This window comes from Gekko japonicus, unplaced genomic scaffold (assembly GCF_001447785.1).
Source record: "Gekko japonicus isolate JY-2015 unplaced genomic scaffold, Gekko_japonicus_V1.1 scaffold4766, whole genome shotgun sequence".
Taxonomy (NCBI): Eukaryota; Metazoa; Chordata; class Lepidosauria; order Squamata; family Gekkonidae; genus Gekko; species Gekko japonicus.
In genome coordinates this window covers 32952-50146 of record NW_015165399.1, presented here as the reverse complement: position 1 = coordinate 50146, position 17195 = coordinate 32952, and the positions used below count along the sequence as shown (strand labels likewise).

The 17195-nt window shown below is 52.4% G+C and overlaps 1 protein-coding gene across 1 annotated transcript in view; it reads left to right on the top strand.

Moving 5' to 3' along the window:
• The window catches only part of LOC107109949 (leucine-rich repeats and immunoglobulin-like domains protein 1), a 19064-nt gene extending 8715 nt beyond the window's left edge, over positions 1 to 10349 (top strand). Inside the window, exons 3-8 of the mRNA XM_015410660.1 lie at positions 1404 to 1474; positions 1512 to 1725; positions 4782 to 5078; positions 7454 to 7570; positions 9931 to 10011; positions 10281 to 10349. Coding sequence (XP_015266146.1) covers positions 1404 to 1474; positions 1512 to 1725; positions 4782 to 5078; positions 7454 to 7570; positions 9931 to 10011; positions 10281 to 10303 — 803 coding nt within the window. The 3' untranslated portion in view covers positions 10304 to 10349. The remainder of the gene's footprint in view (positions 1 to 1403; positions 1475 to 1511; positions 1726 to 4781; positions 5079 to 7453; positions 7571 to 9930; positions 10012 to 10280) is intronic.
• The last annotated feature ends 6846 nt before the right edge of the window (positions 10350 to 17195 follow it).

Sequence of the window (17195 nt, the reverse complement as noted above, 5' to 3'; positions counted from 1 at the left end):
GAACGTGCAGATCTGTCCTCACAGAGGAGGGAGAACTTGTACCTGAATAAACCTTGGTCTTAAAGGTGCCACTGGACTGTTTTGGGCTGGGGGGAGCTCTGCAACTTACCTGGCTGCTTCTTGTTCTGACTGAGGGCTGCTGGGAGCAGGGGGTGGGGCTTGTTGCATGTGCCCGCCCCCTGGGCTCTTTACTGCCGGAGCTCCACTCCTGTGCGCTCCTGCAGAAAATGACCCCTGGTATCCACCAACATAGCACAACCGGCTGGTACCAAGGCAGATCCAGGGGCAAATACATTGGCTCCCCCATCACCTCTTGTACCAGTGCCAGAGCAAGCTGAACCCCTGGGGATGCAGGGTGAATGGGGGGAGGAGAAGGAATGCAGCAGCTTCATGCTCTCTTCTCCTCCTTCCCTCTGCTGGAAGGCCCCCCCCCAAAGCCTCCCCCTCCCAGCTCAACAATTTGAACCCATGACAGAGCCGTGCCCCACTTCAGGGTCATGCACTGCAGATTTAGGGAGGGGCTGTGGCTCAGTGGGGCTCTTTAGCTTGGAGAAACGACGGCTGAGGGGTGACGTGATCGAGGTGCATAAGATTATGCCTGGGACAGAGCAAGTAGAGAAAGAAGTCCTTTTCTCCCTTTCTCACAAGACAAGAACTTGTGGGCACTCCATGGAATTGCTGAGCGGTCGGGTTAGAACGGATAAAAGGAAGTCCTTCTTTACCCAAAGAGTGATGAACACTTGGAATTCACTGCCACAGGAGGTGAAGGCGGCTACAAGCATGGACGGCTTCAAAAGGGAATTAGATAGGCATATGGAGCAGAGGTCCATCAGTGGCTATTAGCCACAAGGTATGGATAGGGACTCTGGGGCAAGGGATGCTCTGTCTTCTTGGTGCTTGGGGGGGGGTCAACAGTGGGAGGGCTTCTAATGCCCTGGCCCCACTGGTGGACCTCCTGATGGCACTGGTATTTTTGGCCACTGTGTGATACAGAGTGTTGGACTGGATGGGCCTTTGGCCTGATCTAGCATTGGCTTCTCTTATGTTCTTATGGTAGAGCATCTGCTTGACATGCACGAAGTCCCAGGTTCAATTCCTGGTATCTCCAGTTAAAAGATCTGGCAATAGGTGATGGGAAAGATCTCTACCTTGAGACCCTGGAGAGCTGCTGCCAGTCTGAGTAGACAATACTGCTGACTTCGATGGACTCCGAGGGTCTGATTCAGTAGAAGGCAGTTTCCTGTCTGTTCGATTTGAGAGCCGCTGGTTAAGTCAGTTGATAGTCCCAAGAAATCCAGCACAGGACCAGACATAACAGATTCCACTGTCTGTCGGCTACTGAGTTCATGCCCACGCCATCCTCCAGTGTGCCGTTCATGCTTCGCCTTGTTTCTCTTTCTCAGCCGTTGCTGCCGACCAGCCTCGTCGGGTGAACGGAGTCCTGGGGGGCTCGGTGGTTCTCTCGGCAAGCCAAGTGGGTGTGACTACTGGAGATTGAGTGGAGCTTCCAGGCCGGGTCGGGACCAGCGCTCCTCATTGCTTTGTTTCGGGATGGCAAATTTGACCGCCCGGATCCCAGCGACCGGTTCGAGGAGAGGATTGAAATGTTCAACGAGACGCTGAGGATCAAGCCCTTGGAGCTGAACGACAGCGGCGTCTTTGGGGCCCGGGTGAAGATCTTCCCGGCCCTTGTGGAGGACCAGCTCTTCCAACTGATGGTCTACGGTAGGTGAGCCTTTCACAGCCCTGCTGAGTGCCTCACAACAAGGCCCTACTGGTCAGGAATATCGTAGTTGTGGTAGTTCCCGCGTTGGCAGCAGGCTGGACTAGATGACCCTGGGGGTCTCCTCGAGAGCTGAGATTAAATAAATGAGCCTCTAAAGTGGATCTTGGGATTTTGCATCCAACGTCACAAAAAGTGCTTCCCAACAGAATTACGATTTTTAAAAGGAGAATCCAGGCTTCTTGCTGTGCTCAGACATTACTTGTAGACTGATTACTTGGAGAGGAGCTGCGGTGGCTCGAGTGGTTAAGACGCTGAACTGCAGGCTGTGGAAGGTCGGTTGTTCAGCAGTTCGAGACCCGAGTGTGCCGCATGACGGAGTGAGCTCCCGTCTCTAGTTCCAGCTCCTGCCAACCTAGCAGTTCAAAAGCAAGAAATTGCAAGTAGATAAATAGGGACCACTTCGGTGGGAAGGGAACAGCGTTCCGTGTGCCTTGGTGTTTAGTCATGCCGGCCACATGACCACGGAGACGTCTTCGGACAGCGCTGGCTCTTCGGCTTGGAAACGGAGATGAGCACCGCAACCCTAGAGTCGGATTTGACTGGCTTTCGAGCAAGGGAACCTTTACCTTTATTTTTTAATTACTTGGAGAGGATAGATTCAGGTGGGTAGCTGTGTTGGCATCTTTAAAACCAACAAAATGTAATTCAAGGTATAAGCTTGAACATGGAAGCTCATGCCTTGAATTAAACTCTGTTGGTCTTAAAGGTGCCACCGGACTCCAACTTTGTTCTACTTGTAGAGGAGCCAGTTTGGTGTAGTGGTTAAGAGTGCGGACTCTAATCTGGGAGAACTGGGTTTGATTCCCCACTCCTCCACATGAAGCTGCTGGTGTGACCGTGAGTCAGTCACAAGTTCTCTCAGAGCTGTTCTCTCAAGGGCGGTTCTCGGGAGAGCTCTCTCAGCCCTACCGACCTCACAGGGTGCCTGTTGTGGGGAGGGGAAGGGAAAGGAGATTGTAAGCCGCTCTGAGACTCCTTCAGGTAGTGAAGGGTGGGAAACAAATCTAATCTCCTCCTTTGAGGAGTTTAATCAAGGTATAAAGATGAATGCCTTTTGCAGATTTTTCTTGGACGACCCACACCTGTTAATATGCTTTAGGGATCATAGCTCAGTGGTAGAGCAGAGGGTGTCTTGTTTACAAGCAGAAGGTCCCAGGGTCGAGCACTTGTTCAGTGATCTCAGAGACCTTGAAGAAAAGAAGAAGAAGAGAAGAGGAGATAGGATTTATACCCCGCCCTTCACTACCCAAAGGAGTCTCAGAGCGGCTGACAAACTCCTTTCCCTTCCCCTCCCCACAACAGACACCCCGTGAGGCAGGTGGGGCTGAGAGAGCTCTGGACAGAAACGGCTCTTTTTCAAGAACAGCTCTTATCAGAACTATGTCTTGCCCAAGGCCACCCAGCAGCTGCGAGGGGAGGAGTGGGGAATCAAACCCGGTTCTCCCAGGTTAGAGTCCGCGCACTTAACTACCACACCAAACTGGCTCTCACTGCTGCCACTCAGAGGAGATGGGATTCCACTCGCTGGATCAATGATATGATCCAGCATAGCCCACAAGCAACTGGGACTCGCTTCAATCCAAGCAGCTGCTTCCTATGGGGCTGTGATTCCCCTGACATGGGGCCCTTGGATGCCATGGTTGGTGCCCACCCGTGCGTCTCCTGGCTCTTGCTTCCTTCAGCCTCAGAGCAAAGGGCCAGTCCTGGCTACCCTCCGTCTCACTGAGATGGCCCCACTGAGAGCCAGTTTGGTGTCGTGGTTAAGTGCGCAAACTCTAATCTGGGAGAACCCGGTTTGATTCCCCCACTCCTCCACTTGCACCTGGCTGGATGACCTTGGATAAGCCGTAGCTCGGATAAGAGCTGTCCTTGAAAAAGAGCAGATCTTGAAAGAGTTCTCTCAGCTCCACCTACCTCACAGGTTGTCTGTTGTGGGGGCGGGGAAAGGAAAGGCGAATGTAAGCTGCTTTGAGACTCCAAGTGAAGGGCAGGGTAGAAATCCAATCTCTTCTTCTCTTCTTCACTGTTTAATGATCTAGGAGAGTCCCAGAGGCAACACCCTTGTGCCTGCAGGCAGCACCTGCTGGGGAAATGGCTGCCTCCGCCCCAGGAAGGCACTTGGCTTGGAAAGCTTCCAGCATTTGGTGACTGGCTCCCGCCCCGTTTGCAGAATTCCCAAAGTGCCCAACAGATTGGGGATTTCTGCTACAGGGGCTCCTCTGGTGGAACCCAAGATCTCCTTTGACTTGAGACATTTCCATGTGCCTACAACAAAAACAATAATACAGTCCACAGTAAACAATGGCCAAAAAACCCCAGCAAATAACAACTGTGTACTGCACAAACCCGCACCAAAGTTAACAAAAAGAGACTTCAACACAAAGGTAATTCAACACATGTAATCCATCATAGGAAAATACAAAAGTCCACAATATCCCAAAGGGAAAGAACAAAGTCCAGAATAGAAATTTCTCAAAGTGAAACAATGAAGTCTGGAATAGATATCAACACTTTTCCTAGGTATTGTTCAGTGTTTCGGACTTCTGGTCCTTCCTCAGGAACAAAAAGCCACTACAGGAAGTCTCATTGCAATTTCTTAACAGTCAAACTTTATTCAGTTTTTATATGGGCCAGGTCTCCTAAGCTTTAGAAAGCACCTACCAAGGTTGCTATTATGTAAGGTGGACCAAACATGTTCTTTCCCTTTGGGATATTGTGGACTTTTGTATTTTCCTGTGATGGATTACATGTGTTGAATTACCTTTGTGTTGAATTCCCATGTGCCTGGCAAGAAATCACCCTGTTACATTTCCTCCAGGCTGCTGCATCCAACGGATGCTCTTGGCACGGACAATTCCAAATTTGCAGGCCCCGTCCCTGGGCCAGGAAACAGGGTGCCTTCAGGGACATGAATTCGGCACTCTTTATAGCAATGCTCTGCACTGGCTGGATCTCACCATGCCTTTCCCCCCCTTATTTTGACCCCCCCTCCCAGAACCTGTTCTGACTCCCCGCATCCAGAGCCAGCTGATCTCCAGCACGCCCAGCGGATGTAACGTGACGCTTCAGTGTCTGTCGCCTGGAAAGGGCCGCGTGAACGTCACCTGGAGGAAAGGGAACCCGATCCAAGACCTCGGCAGCACAGACAGATACCAGGTCTCTCCCGACGGCAGGACCCTCCGGCTCTCTTTGCAGCCCACCTCTCTGAACACGACCTACTCCTGCATGGCCAGCAACCCCATCGAGCACAAAATCGTCTACTTCGACCTGCAGAGGATCTGCCAGAGCGGAGGTAGGGGAGACGAGTGGCCCACCTTTGCTCTCCCTTTGTGTGTGTGTCGGAGAGGGGAAATCTTTGCTTGGGGCAAAGTATGCTGCCATTTTTGACTTCTCTTGGCTTTGGGAGCAGGACAGAACAGGGTGTCGCGTACAGTGGCCAACTCCAGGTTGAGAAATCCCTGGATGTTTGGGGGGGGGTGGAGCCTGTGGAGGGACCTCAGCAAGATGTAAGGCCATGCAGTCCCCCCTCCGAAGCAGCCATTTTTTCTCCAGGGAAATCGATCTCTGTAGTCCGGAGATCAGTTGCAATCCCAGGAGATCTCGAAGGCTCACGTGGAGGTTGGCAACCCCAGGGTCACACTCGTCACTTCTTGGTACCCGAATCCCACGCGGTTTTTAAGAAGGCACAGAGTGTTTGGCTAACCTAACAGGCATCCCACAGCGACACTCAGTGGAGGGGAACCTCTTTTCCTTTGCCAACTGTCACCACTCAAGTTAGTCAAAGGCCTTCTCGTGGCTGAAGATTGCTAACCCATTAAGCCAGGGTCAATATTAGATCTAGAGAGCCAGTTTGGTGTAGTGGTTAGGAGTATAGACTCTAATCTGGGAAAACCTGGGTTTGATTCCCCACTCCTCCACATGCAGCCTGGTGGGTGACCTTGGGTCAGTCACAAGTTCTTTCATAAATCTGCAAATACCGTGCTACAGACGATTATAAAATACCTCAAATAATTATTTTTTTTGTTTTATATGTTTACAATTTATTCACCATATATTATTTATAAGCCTTAATACATAGAAAGAATAATATATCAAAGTATCGTCTCTTAATTATATAAAAATTATTTGAGATGTTTTATAATCGTCTGTAGCACGATATTTGCTGATTTTTTGGTATTTCCTACTTGCTGTGGGTCCTATTTTGGTTCTGACAAGTTCTTTCATAGCTTTTCTCTCAAGGGCAGTTCTCGAGAGAGCTCTCTCAGCCCCACCTACTTCACAGGGTGTCTGTTGTGGGGAGGGGAAGAAAAAGGAGATTGTAAGCCATTCTGAGACTCTGAGTGAAGGGTGGAGTATAAACCCAATCTCTTCTTCTAGATTCAATTTGCTTTCTTAATTTTTTCTGTCTTTTTTTGCTTTATTTAATGTTTTTACCCCATTTCCCCCTCTCATAAGGCCACCAAGGCAGCTAACAAATTAAAACAGACAAATTAAAATCTCATCTTAAAAGCCATTAAAACCAACATATTTGGCCCCTCTTAGTACGCATCATTTACCAAGAGACTTGATATTAGGTGATATTTTAGTTCTTAAATGGCTTTTGGAATTTAGCAGTGTAGCGTCCTCTTTTTGGGGAGGACTGTATTTCTCTTTAATATTTATATTTTGTGTTTACAAAATAGGTAGTTCCAGCTGCCACCAGGAATGTAAGGATTTCCAAACCTTCTGTTTCTCTTACTGGTAGGGTAACACAGGGTCTAGGCTTTTCAGGGATCTATGTGGTCCTGAGGAATGATTGATATGACTTCTGGGATATATTTAAATAAAATAGGATTTATTGAAAGAGGAACAAAATAAGAGGTTGGTTATTATGTAACTGGCTGGGAATAAGGTTCATGTAAATATATTTGTCAACTGTATCACACACACGGCCTTTTTGTTCCTTTACTTTTGTTTGTTTGACACTCAGTTCCAACATTAACAGGGATCACTCTTTCCCATAGTTAGCCACACAGGCTAAGGAAATATACGGCACTCTTTGAGATCTCACACAGAACTCTGAACACTCACTGACTGAACACCCTAATTGAAATCCAACTGACTTTCATAACTGTCTCTCATAACTGACTTTTCCTAACTGACTGACACTCACCCAGATCGGCTTCAAAAACTCCTCCCACACTCTCTCATCCTCCAATCACAGCACACTTGTCTCTCTCAATCACTCTACTCTGCATTCACTGCACTGCAACCAAACATTTAAAGACACACACACACTCTTAAAACAAGGAATCGTTACAAGCAGTATCCTCTGTATAAGTGTGCTTACATTCTTTGTATCTACAACTCTCAGGTCGTGCCCTTTTTAAATGTTACACAGAACAGATTGCTCAGAAATCTGGGCGAAGGGGGTGATTCTTCTTCCTAAAAGTCTGGAGTGATTGAGTCACCTGGATCATATGACTTTCTTCTCTTCACACTTCTCTCCGGCTGCTGCAGCTTCTGCAGTGACTGGAGAGACGCGCGAGGGAAACACAGGTCATAGGATCCAAGCTGGTTTCTCTTCCAAATCAGGAGTTTGCCTGCGAGCAATTTCGGGGTGTGTGTGCTTGCATGACACAGACACGGCTCGTGTTCTAAGCTGGCTGTGCTCCTCCATTTGTGCAGTGGACACGTCCTTCTCCAAGTCTGGCTACATGGTCTTGACCATCGTCCTCTTGGTGCTCAGTCTCGGCACTGCTTTCTGGTGCTGGCGGATCAACAGTGAGAAGTCGGCCCAGGCAGGTGAGCCCCGTGTCTCAGTCCGCGTATTTTGGCCTTAAAGATTTCCCACAGAGTGGCTGTTTTTCTAAAAATCCAAACTCAAGGCTTCCTGGGGGTTCGGCAGACGTGGATGCATTCTGAATGACATGGTGCCAGTTTGGTGTCGCGGTTGGGAGCGCGGACTCTAATCTGGGGGAGCTGGGTTTGAGTCTCCACTCCCTTCCACATGCAGCTGCTGGCGTGACCTTGGGCCGTCCCAGGTTCTCTCAGGAGCAGTCCTGGAAAGAGCTCTCTCAGCCCCACCTGCCTCACAGGGTGTCTTCTGTGGGGAGGGGGAGGGAAAGGAGATCGTAAGCCACTCTGAGATCCCTTTGGGCCGTGAAGGGTGTGGTAGAAATCCTCCTCCTCCTCTTCTTCTTCTCCTTCTTCTTCCCCTTGACTTGACAGGCTAACACAGAGCTGGGCTGGCTGCCCTCTTCGTAGTGGATTCTGGATTCGCTGCCGCACTTCTGTGTGTTAGCCATAAACATAAGGACATAAGAGGCCAATGTTGGATGAGGCCAAAGGCCCATCCAGTCCAACACTCCTGTGTCACACAGTGGCCAGAAATACCAGGTGCCCTCAGGAGGTCCAGCAGTGGGGCCAGGACATTAGAAACCCTCCCACTGTTGCCCCCCCACCCCCAAGCACCAAGATGACAGAGCATCACTTGCCCCAGAGTCCCTATCTATACCTTGTGGCTAATAGCCACTGATGGACCTCTGCTGTTAACATAAGAACCTAAGACAAGCCAATGCTGGATCAGGCCAATGGCCCATCCAGTCCAACACTCCGTGTCACACAGTGGCCAGAAATACCAGGGGCCATCAGGAGGTCCAGCAGTGGGGCCAGGACACCAGAAGCCCTCCCACTGTTGACCCCCCTCCCAAGCACCAAGAAGACAGAGCATCACTTGCCCCAGAGTCCCTATCTATACCTTGTGGCTAATAGCCACTGATGGATGTTGAGAAGTACATGATACTATGATGAGTTGATGCCATTTAGAGGAGTTCACTTTGAGTTCAATGACCCAGTAAAAGGCAACTTTGCTTGTTCACATGGTTGCTGGGCCAGAACAGAGATCCTTCTAGTTCTTCAGTCAGCCAGGCACTTTTGGGAAATCGAAATGACAACACAAAGGTACCTCATCTCTGCAGCTTCCTGTCTACTAGTCCTTGGTTATTTGAGTTTTATTGCTCCTGAACAGGAATATATTTGTTTATTTGTTTCTTTATTTATTTACTTTTGGCCAGAAATACCAGGGGCCATCAGGAGGTCCACCAGTGGGGCCAGGACACTAGAAGCCCCTCCCACTGCTGCCCCCCACCCCCAAGCACCAAGAAGACAGAGCATCACTTGTCCCGGAGTCCCTATCTATCCCTTGTGGCTAATAGCCACTGATGGACCTCTGCTATTAACATAAGGACATAAGGGAAGCCAATGTTGGATCAGGCCAAAGGCCCCTCCAGTCCAACACTCCATGTCACACACTGGCCAAAAATACCAGGGGCCCTCAGGAGGTCCACCAGTGGGGCCAGGATACTAGAAGCCCTCCCACTGTTGCCCCCCCCAAGCACCAGGAATACAGAGCATCACTTGCCCCAGAGACCCTATCTATACCTTGTGGCTAATAGCCACTGATGGACCTCTGCTCCACATGCTTATCTAATTCCCTCTTGAAGCCGTCCATGCTTGAAACAAGTGAAAGCCGAACAGTTTGGCGCTGAATCTTGCCAGCTCCGTTCCTCAATCACATCGCTCCATTAATTATATTCCTTTTTGCATTCTGTGGAAGAACTCTCAGTAAACATTTAAAAATGGGGGTGGGGTGTGTGGACCCTCTTGAGGTCTCTCAAAGACTGGGCTGCTGCTCGGGCCCCCGTCTGTTTTTCGACGACCCCAATCTGGAGCCTTGAGCACAACACCCGGCTTGCTGAAGATTCTCCACCGTCTCATGACCGGGAAGTGCTTCAGCCGTTGCGTTTGTGCACATTGGGGCATCTTTAGGGGAATCGCTGGCCAGTATGGTACCGTGGTTGAGTGGACAGACTCTAATCTGGGAGAGCCGGGTTTGATTCCCCACGCCTCCACTTGCACCTGCTGGATGACCTTGGGCAAGCCATAGTTCTGATAAGAGCTGTCCTCGAAAAAGAGCTCTGTTTCCATCAGAGTTCTCTCAGCCGTGCCTACCTCACAGGGGGTGTCTGTTGTGGAGAGGGGAAGGGAAAGGAGTTTGTAAGCCACTCTGAGACTCCCTTGGGTAGTGAAGGGTCGGGGTACAAACCCAATCTCTTCTTCTTCTCGAGGCCCCCCTCCCTTAACAAGGTGTCTTTTCTCCCCAGCAACCATCCCCACCGTCCAAGTGGAGGAGAGCCCTTCAGACGCGCAGAACAGCGAGGTCCCAAAGAAGAGCCCCCCAGAAGGTAACAATAAGGTGAGGCTGTCCTGAGGCCTTCCCACTGGGCCGCTGCTCTGCCGAGTGGAAGGCGCAGCCGACCAGGTCCTTGTCGAAGAACCGGGCCCCCAGCTCGACAAGGGTGGGTCTCTCTCTCTCTCTCTCTCTGGCTTCACAGAAAGCAGAGGGCCTGCTCAGGTTCTGAAGGGTCAGCCACCTTGGGAATTCCTCAGGTCACGGCTCTCAAACTCTTTCACACTGTGAAGCCCCCTTTCCTGCTTGTGTTCTTATCTCCAGTCCCTCGGTCTCCAGGAAAATAACGCACAAAGAAGCCCCCAGAAACAGCCACTCATCACAACTGTTCATGACAAGAGCTGAAGGAACCTGGACAAGAAGCCGGAGGAAGCCACCTAGGCCCCGGTGAGTCTTTCCCAGCCTCCACCACCCTCCAGGCTGGCTGGTGCACACAGTCCCTGCAAAGAGCCATCCTCAGTCCTTGAGCCACCACGCTCTGGTCCAAGCCCCTTTCTGTGAGACTTGCGTAGCGGCCATCTGGAAGGGCCTACCTCCACACCAGGATGCTCAAGCTTGAATTCTGCTCACAGCTGTTGCCTTTGTATAGTGTGCGGCAGTACTAAACCTCTGAATGCCAGAGCCAGGAGGCAACATCAGGGGAAGGCCTCCCTGCCCTGTGGTTGGCCCTCCAGAGGAACTGGCTGGCCCCCGTGTGAGACAGGAGGCTGGACTGGAGGGACCCTCCCTGGTCTGGCCCAGCAGGGCTCTTCTGATGCTCTCCTCAGGGGAAAGCCTCGGCCTCTCTGTCCTGTTGTTGGCCCTCCAGAGGAACTGGCTGGCCCCCGTGTGAGACAGGAGGCTGGACTGGAGGGACCCTCCCTGGTCTGGCCCAGCAGGGCTCTTCTGATGCTCTCCTCAGGGGAAAGCCTCGGCCTCTCTGTCCTGTTGTTGGCCCTCCAGAGGAACTGGCTGGCCCCCGTGTGAGACAGGAGGCTGGACTGGAGGGACCCTCCCTGGTCTGGCCCAGCAGGGCTCTTCTGATGCTCTCCTCAGGGGAAAGCCTCGGCCTCTCTGTCCTGTTGTTGGCCCTCCAGAGGAACTGGCTGGCCCCCGTGTGAGACAGGAGGCTGGACTGGAGGGACCCTCCCTGGTCTGGCCCAGCAGGGCTCTTCTGATGCTCTCCTCAGGGGAAAGCCTCGGCCTCTCTGTCCTGTTGTTGGCCCTCCAGAGGAACTGGCTGGCCCCCGTGTGAGACAGGAGGCTGGACTGGAGGGACCCTCCCTGGTCTGGCCCAGCAGGGCTCTTCTGATGCTCTCCTCAGGGGAAAGCCTCGGCCTCTCTGTCCTGTTGTTGGCCCTCCAGAGGAACTGGCTGGCCCCCGTGTGAGACAGGAGGCTGGACTGGAGGGACCCTCCCTGGTCTGGCCCAGCAGGGCTCTTCTGATGCTCTCCTCAGGGGAAAGCCTCGGCCTCTCTGTCCTGTTGTTGGCCCTCCAGAGGAACTGGCTGGCCCCCGTGTGAGACAGGAGGCTGGACTGGAGGGACCCTCCCTGGTCTGGCCCAGCAGGGCTCTTCTGATGCTCTCCTCAGGGGAAAGCCTCGGCCTCTCTGTCCTGTTGTTGGCCCTCCAGAGGAACTGGCTGGCCCCCGTGTGAGACAGGAGGCTGGACTGGAGGGACCCTCCCTGGTCTGGCCCAGCAGGGCTCTTCTGATGCTCTCCTCAGGGGAAAGCCTCGGCCTCTCTGTCCTGTTGTTGGCCCTCCAGAGGAACTGGCTGGCCCCCGTGTGAGACAGGAGGCTGGACTGGAGGGACCCTCCCTGGTCTGGCCCAGCAGGGCTCTTCTGATGCTCTCCTCAGGGGAAAGCCTCGGCCTCTCTGTCCTGTTGTTGGCCCTCCATAGGAGCTGGTTGCCCACTGTATGACAGACAGGAGGCTGGACTGGATGGACCCTCACTGGTCTGACCCAGCAGGGCTCTTCTGATGCTCTCCTCAGGGGAAAGCCTCGGCCTCTCTGTCCTGTTGTTGGCCCTCCAGAGGGACTGGCTGGCCACTGGGTGAGACGGGAGGCTGGACTGGAGGGACCCTCCCTGGTCTGACCCAGCAGGGCTCTTCTGATGCTCTCCTCAGGGGAAAGCCTCGGCCTCTCTGTCCTGTTGTTGGCCCTCCAGAGGGACTGGCTGGCCACTGGGTGAGACGGGAGGCTGGACTGGAGGGACCCTCCCTGGTCTGACCCAGCAGGGCTCTTCTGATGCTCTCCTCAGGGGAAAGCCTCGGCCTCTCTGTCCTGTTGTTGGCCCTCCAGAGGGACTGGCTGGCCACTGGGTGAGACGGGAGGCTGGACTGGAGGGACCCTCCCTGGTCTGACCCAGCAGGGCTCTTCTGATGCTCTCCTCAGGGGAAAGCCTCGGCCTCTCTGTCCTGTTGTTGGCCCTCCAGAGGGACTGGCTGGCCACTGGGTGAGACGGGAGGCTGGACTGGAGGGACCCTCCCTGGTCTGACCCAGCAGAGCTCTTCTTATGTTTAGGGCAGAGAAATGAAAATAATTCTTCATGAGTGACGAAATTCTCTACTAGAGGATGCAGTGATGGACACCACCATAGACAGCTGTAAAAGAGGGTTAGATAAATTCATGGAGGAGGGAGAGGTCTGTCAGTGGCTGCAAGCCACTCACGACTAAAGGGAACCTTCACGTTCAGAGACAGTCACAGTACAATCCTGGGGACACTTTCCTGGGAGCAAGCCCCACTGAATAGGCCACAGTGGAATTCAGAGTAGACCTGCTTAGAATTCCTCTCACAGCCTCTGAACCCCAACGGCAGGAGGTAACGTCAGGGGAAGGCCTCGGCCTCTCTTCCCTACGAGAGCTAGCTGTGGTGAAGTGGTTAAGAGCAGCGGATTCTAGGCTGGAGTACTGCTTTTTATTCCCCATGTCACCTCTGCATGAAGCCCGCTGGGTTATCTTGGGCTAGTCCCAGTTCTCTCTCTCAGGACTGTCTCTACCCGCCTGCCTCATAAGCAGTGCTCCCTCTAAGCTGTGGAGTCTTATTCTACTTTGTGAGCTATGGGCATTAAAGTTGTGAGCGAGCGATTGGGCTGCTGCATCTGTTAGTTTGCTCTGGAGCCGCATCCCTTCCTGAGTGAAGACAAAAAGGTGTGAGCCAGAGGCTAAAAAACTGTGAGCTAGCTCACACTAATTCAGCTTAGAGGGAACACTGCTCATAAGTGCTTGTTGTGGGCAGGGGAAGGTAAGGCAGTTGTAAGCTGCTTTGAGACTTCTTAGGGTAGAGAAAGGTAAAGGTAAAGGTAAAGGTTCCCTTGCTCGAAAGCCAGTCGAATCCGACTCTAGGGTTGCGGTGCTCATCTCCATTTCAAAGCCGAAGATCCAGCGCTGTCCGAAGACGTTTCCGTGGTCATGTGGCCGGCATGACTAAACACCAAGGCGCGCGGAACGCTGTTACCTTCCCACTGAAGTGGTACCTATTTATCTACTTGCAATTTCTTGCTTTCGAACTGCTAGGTTGGCAGGAGCTGGAACTAGAGATGGGAGCTCACTCCATCATGCGGCACCCGGGTCTTGAACTGCTGAACTACTGACTTTCCACAGCCTGCAGTTCAGCGTCTTAACCACTTGAGCCACCGCAGCTCCTGAGGGTAGAGAAAACCAGGATATAAAAATGAACTCTGCTTCTTCTTGGCCCTCCAGAGGACTAAATGGACCACTGGTCTGACCCAGCAGAGCTCTTCTTAAACTTGGTGGCCGTGACCGCCGTTCTACCTGTACAGCCTTGCAAAACCCACCCCGCTCCATCCCAAGTAACTCCACCAATCCTGTTTTTTTTACATATCCTGTTTCTTGAAACTCTCACAGATGGTTGCTGGATAGCTCCATCGACTCCAAGGCCCTTATAAACACGAGATACACTTTGGTGTGGTGGTTAGGAGCACGGACTCTAATCTGGGAGAACCAGGTTTTATTCCCCAGTCCTTCGCATGCAGCTGCTGGTGTGTCCTTGGGTCAGTCATGAGTTCTCTCAGAGCTGTTCTCAAAGGCAGTTCTCGAAAGAGCTCTCAGCCCCAGCTACCTCACAGGGCGTCTGTTGTGGGGAGGGGAAGGGAAAGGAGATTGTAAGCTGCTCTGAGACTCCTTCAGGTAGTGAAGAGCGGGGAATAAATCCAGTCTCTTCTCCTCTTCTTCTCTCTTGCTGGTCTTTTCTCACATCCTCTGAGATCTAGTTCTGAAGATGTGCCTGGAGAATTCCTGGCACAGATATAAAGACCATAAATAAAAACAACTCTTGTTTCCCAACAGGAGCCAGCAAAGAGAGACTTTGTGAGGATCGCTACCGGGACTCAGAGAGAACTATGAACTAAACCCCCTGAGTATTACCTGGAACGTCCCAATCCTGCCCTTTTGGCACAGAAAGGGAGGGAACTTCTATGCCTGGACCAAGTGTTCTTTCCTACCTTCTGCTGGGGAAGTTTACTGCCTGCCAGAAGCCCTCGTTCCCAGCAGGCGAAGGATGTGTCTTTCAGGAGCTGATTCGAACCTTGGGAGCATGGCATCGTATCAAATTTTGTCAACCACACAGCAAACCATTTTCTGGAAGGAAAGACACACACCACAGAGTTGAGCACAACCGTTCCCCCCCCTGTGTTAGTGTTTTCAGATGTGTGTCTCCATATTGGATCCGAGTGGCTGAGAGGAGGAGGAGGCTGTTGGGTTTCTGGTCATCGGGCTCCAGAAGAAGAAGCCGTTTTGATCTGCGGGAGTATCTCTGTGCACTGGGGTGGGGAAAAGGCTCAACGGTGTGCCACCGTGAGAGTAACAGGAGGGCCCAGTGTATCTGGACTAACAAACCCATGGGAAATAAGCTGGTCCACAGCTGTTGGCCATGATGGAGAACAGATGTGACTCCAGTCTCAGGATATCTTCACTTCTCCGATTGCTAGGACTTCAAAAGATAGGGCAAAGTGCAGTCCACACCTTATGCTCCCAACACAGGTTTCCTTGGATTCATAAGAGGACAGTTGGAGCGTGTGGATCATGCAACGGACTTTATAGGGCAGCTCTTTTACACAATACGTTAAATAAAATACGTCCACAGGATGGGTGGCCATGCCTACAGTCTCTCTGATAAACTCTCTCAGCCTTCCGAACTGGGCCAGTGGGTATGGTTCCAACCTCCAGGTGCCACCTGGTGATCTCCTGGACTTACAACCGATCTTCCAGACCTGCAGAGATTAGCTCCCCTGGAGAAAGCTGCTGCTTTGGAAGGTGGACTCTTTGGCATTCTGTCCTGGAAAGGTTCCTCCCAGGCTCCACCTCCAAATCTTTAGGGATTTCCCAGCCTGGAACTTCCCATGGGCCCAGGTGAGGACAAGCACTTATCGCCGTGATGCACGAACTGCTAGGGATAAGGCTGGGTTTTCCTCGGTTTCTGCCTGGCGACGAGGAAGGGAAGGGGCCGATCCCAAACGGTGCTTCCAGGTCTCGGCACGGGAGCACCAAGGTCCGACCACACCCCACCACCCACTTCCAGCCGCTTTGCCCAGGGGTGGTGATCGCGGTCACGACTCTCAAACTGGGATTTGTTTCATGGACGGAACTGGGGATCGTCCAGAATGTGACTCTCAACTGTGTTTTCTGTTAGAGGTTGTTGTGCCGCCCCCTTGACATGACGTCGTGATAGTTTCCTTCCTTCGTGTGGGATCGGTGAAAGGGTAGACGTAGGCCGTGAACTTCTCTGGAGCTAGAGTTAGATCAGTGGTTGCGTCCTGTCCACGAGTTGCCGGGGGGAAGGAGACCGAGGCTGTGGTCACACGAGCCATTTGGAATTTTTGGAGGGCAGCACGCTCCGTGGCTGAGGCACCACAGTCATGTGGACGCTTGACCATGGGATGTCTGCGTGGGTAACCCGCAGCTGATGGCTGATATGCCCCACAGCACTTTAAACCAGCACAATTAGAGGTGGCACCGCATTGCGCCAAGCCGCCGGCGTGACCACAGCCTGAGTCATTCGGGTTCCTGCTCTGTCTTCTCACCAGGAGAGAGCGTGATGCACAGACTGCCGGCCCCCAAAAGGTGCTCTTGGCCAGAGGAGCCCGGTGCGCATCGCTCAGTTTCTCAGTCTGCAATGCCTCCTGTTTGCTTCTCCTGAATTTCTCACGAGACTTCATGGGGAGGCAGCTCTGGACAGCTTCAGTATTGTGCTGTTCGTCAGGGGAAAATGGACAAAAAAACTGGCAGGTGGGGGGGGCGGTGAGTTTTCGACTCAAAACAAACCCGGTAACCCAAGAAGTTGACATCCCCCCCCCCAATTTCTTGGGTTACTATGTCAGAAAGCCACTTGGGTGAAAAGCCTTTTTAAAAGCTGGTTGGCTTTCGGGAAACCCGTGAGCAGGGCCTGTAAAGCTCTTGTTGGGATCCGTCAGGTTTCCGTTTGCCAGTAATTTGTACCCATAATGCATCCTTGCAGTGTTGGCTCCCCCCCCCAAATTCTCTTTTCATGGATAGCTTTTTTAAATAAATAAATAAATTTCTAGAGTCTATCCCCAGTTTTTCTTGAAATTCCCTTCATGGTACCTCAGCCATGTCTGCCTGCTTTTCCCTCAGCCTTCGCCCTGCCCCGTTGCCAGGCAACCCCCTCGCCCAACCTCAGGCGGTGCTCTTGGACCCAGGCCTACGGCCGGATAAGCCATTTGGCAGCGTGGCCAGGAGTGCCTTCGGACAGTTTTGACTGGTTAGCCCGGTGTGGCTTTTACGGGGCTATCGCAATGAAGAAGAAGAGGAGATTGGATTCATACCCCGCCCTTCACTACCCAAAGGTGTCTCAGAGCGGCTTACAAACTCCTTTCCCTTCCCCTCCCCACGACAGACAGACACCCTGTGAGGTCGGTGGGGCTGAGAGAGCTCTGACAGAAACTGCTCTTTTCCAAGAACAGCTCTTATCAGAACTATGGCTTGCCCAAGGTCATCCAGTAGCTGCAAGTGGAGGAGTGGGGAATCAAACCCAGTTCTCCCAGATTAGAGTCCGCGCACTTAACCACTACACCAAACTGCGCTGTACATGGGGCTGGCCTTGAAAAAGGTTTGGAAACATCAGTTGGTGCATGTTACAGAAGGAAAGGAGGGGGGGCAGGAGATGCCTTCCAAGGGTTCCCTGGAAAGCTCCCTAGTCACCGGCTGCCACCACTCAG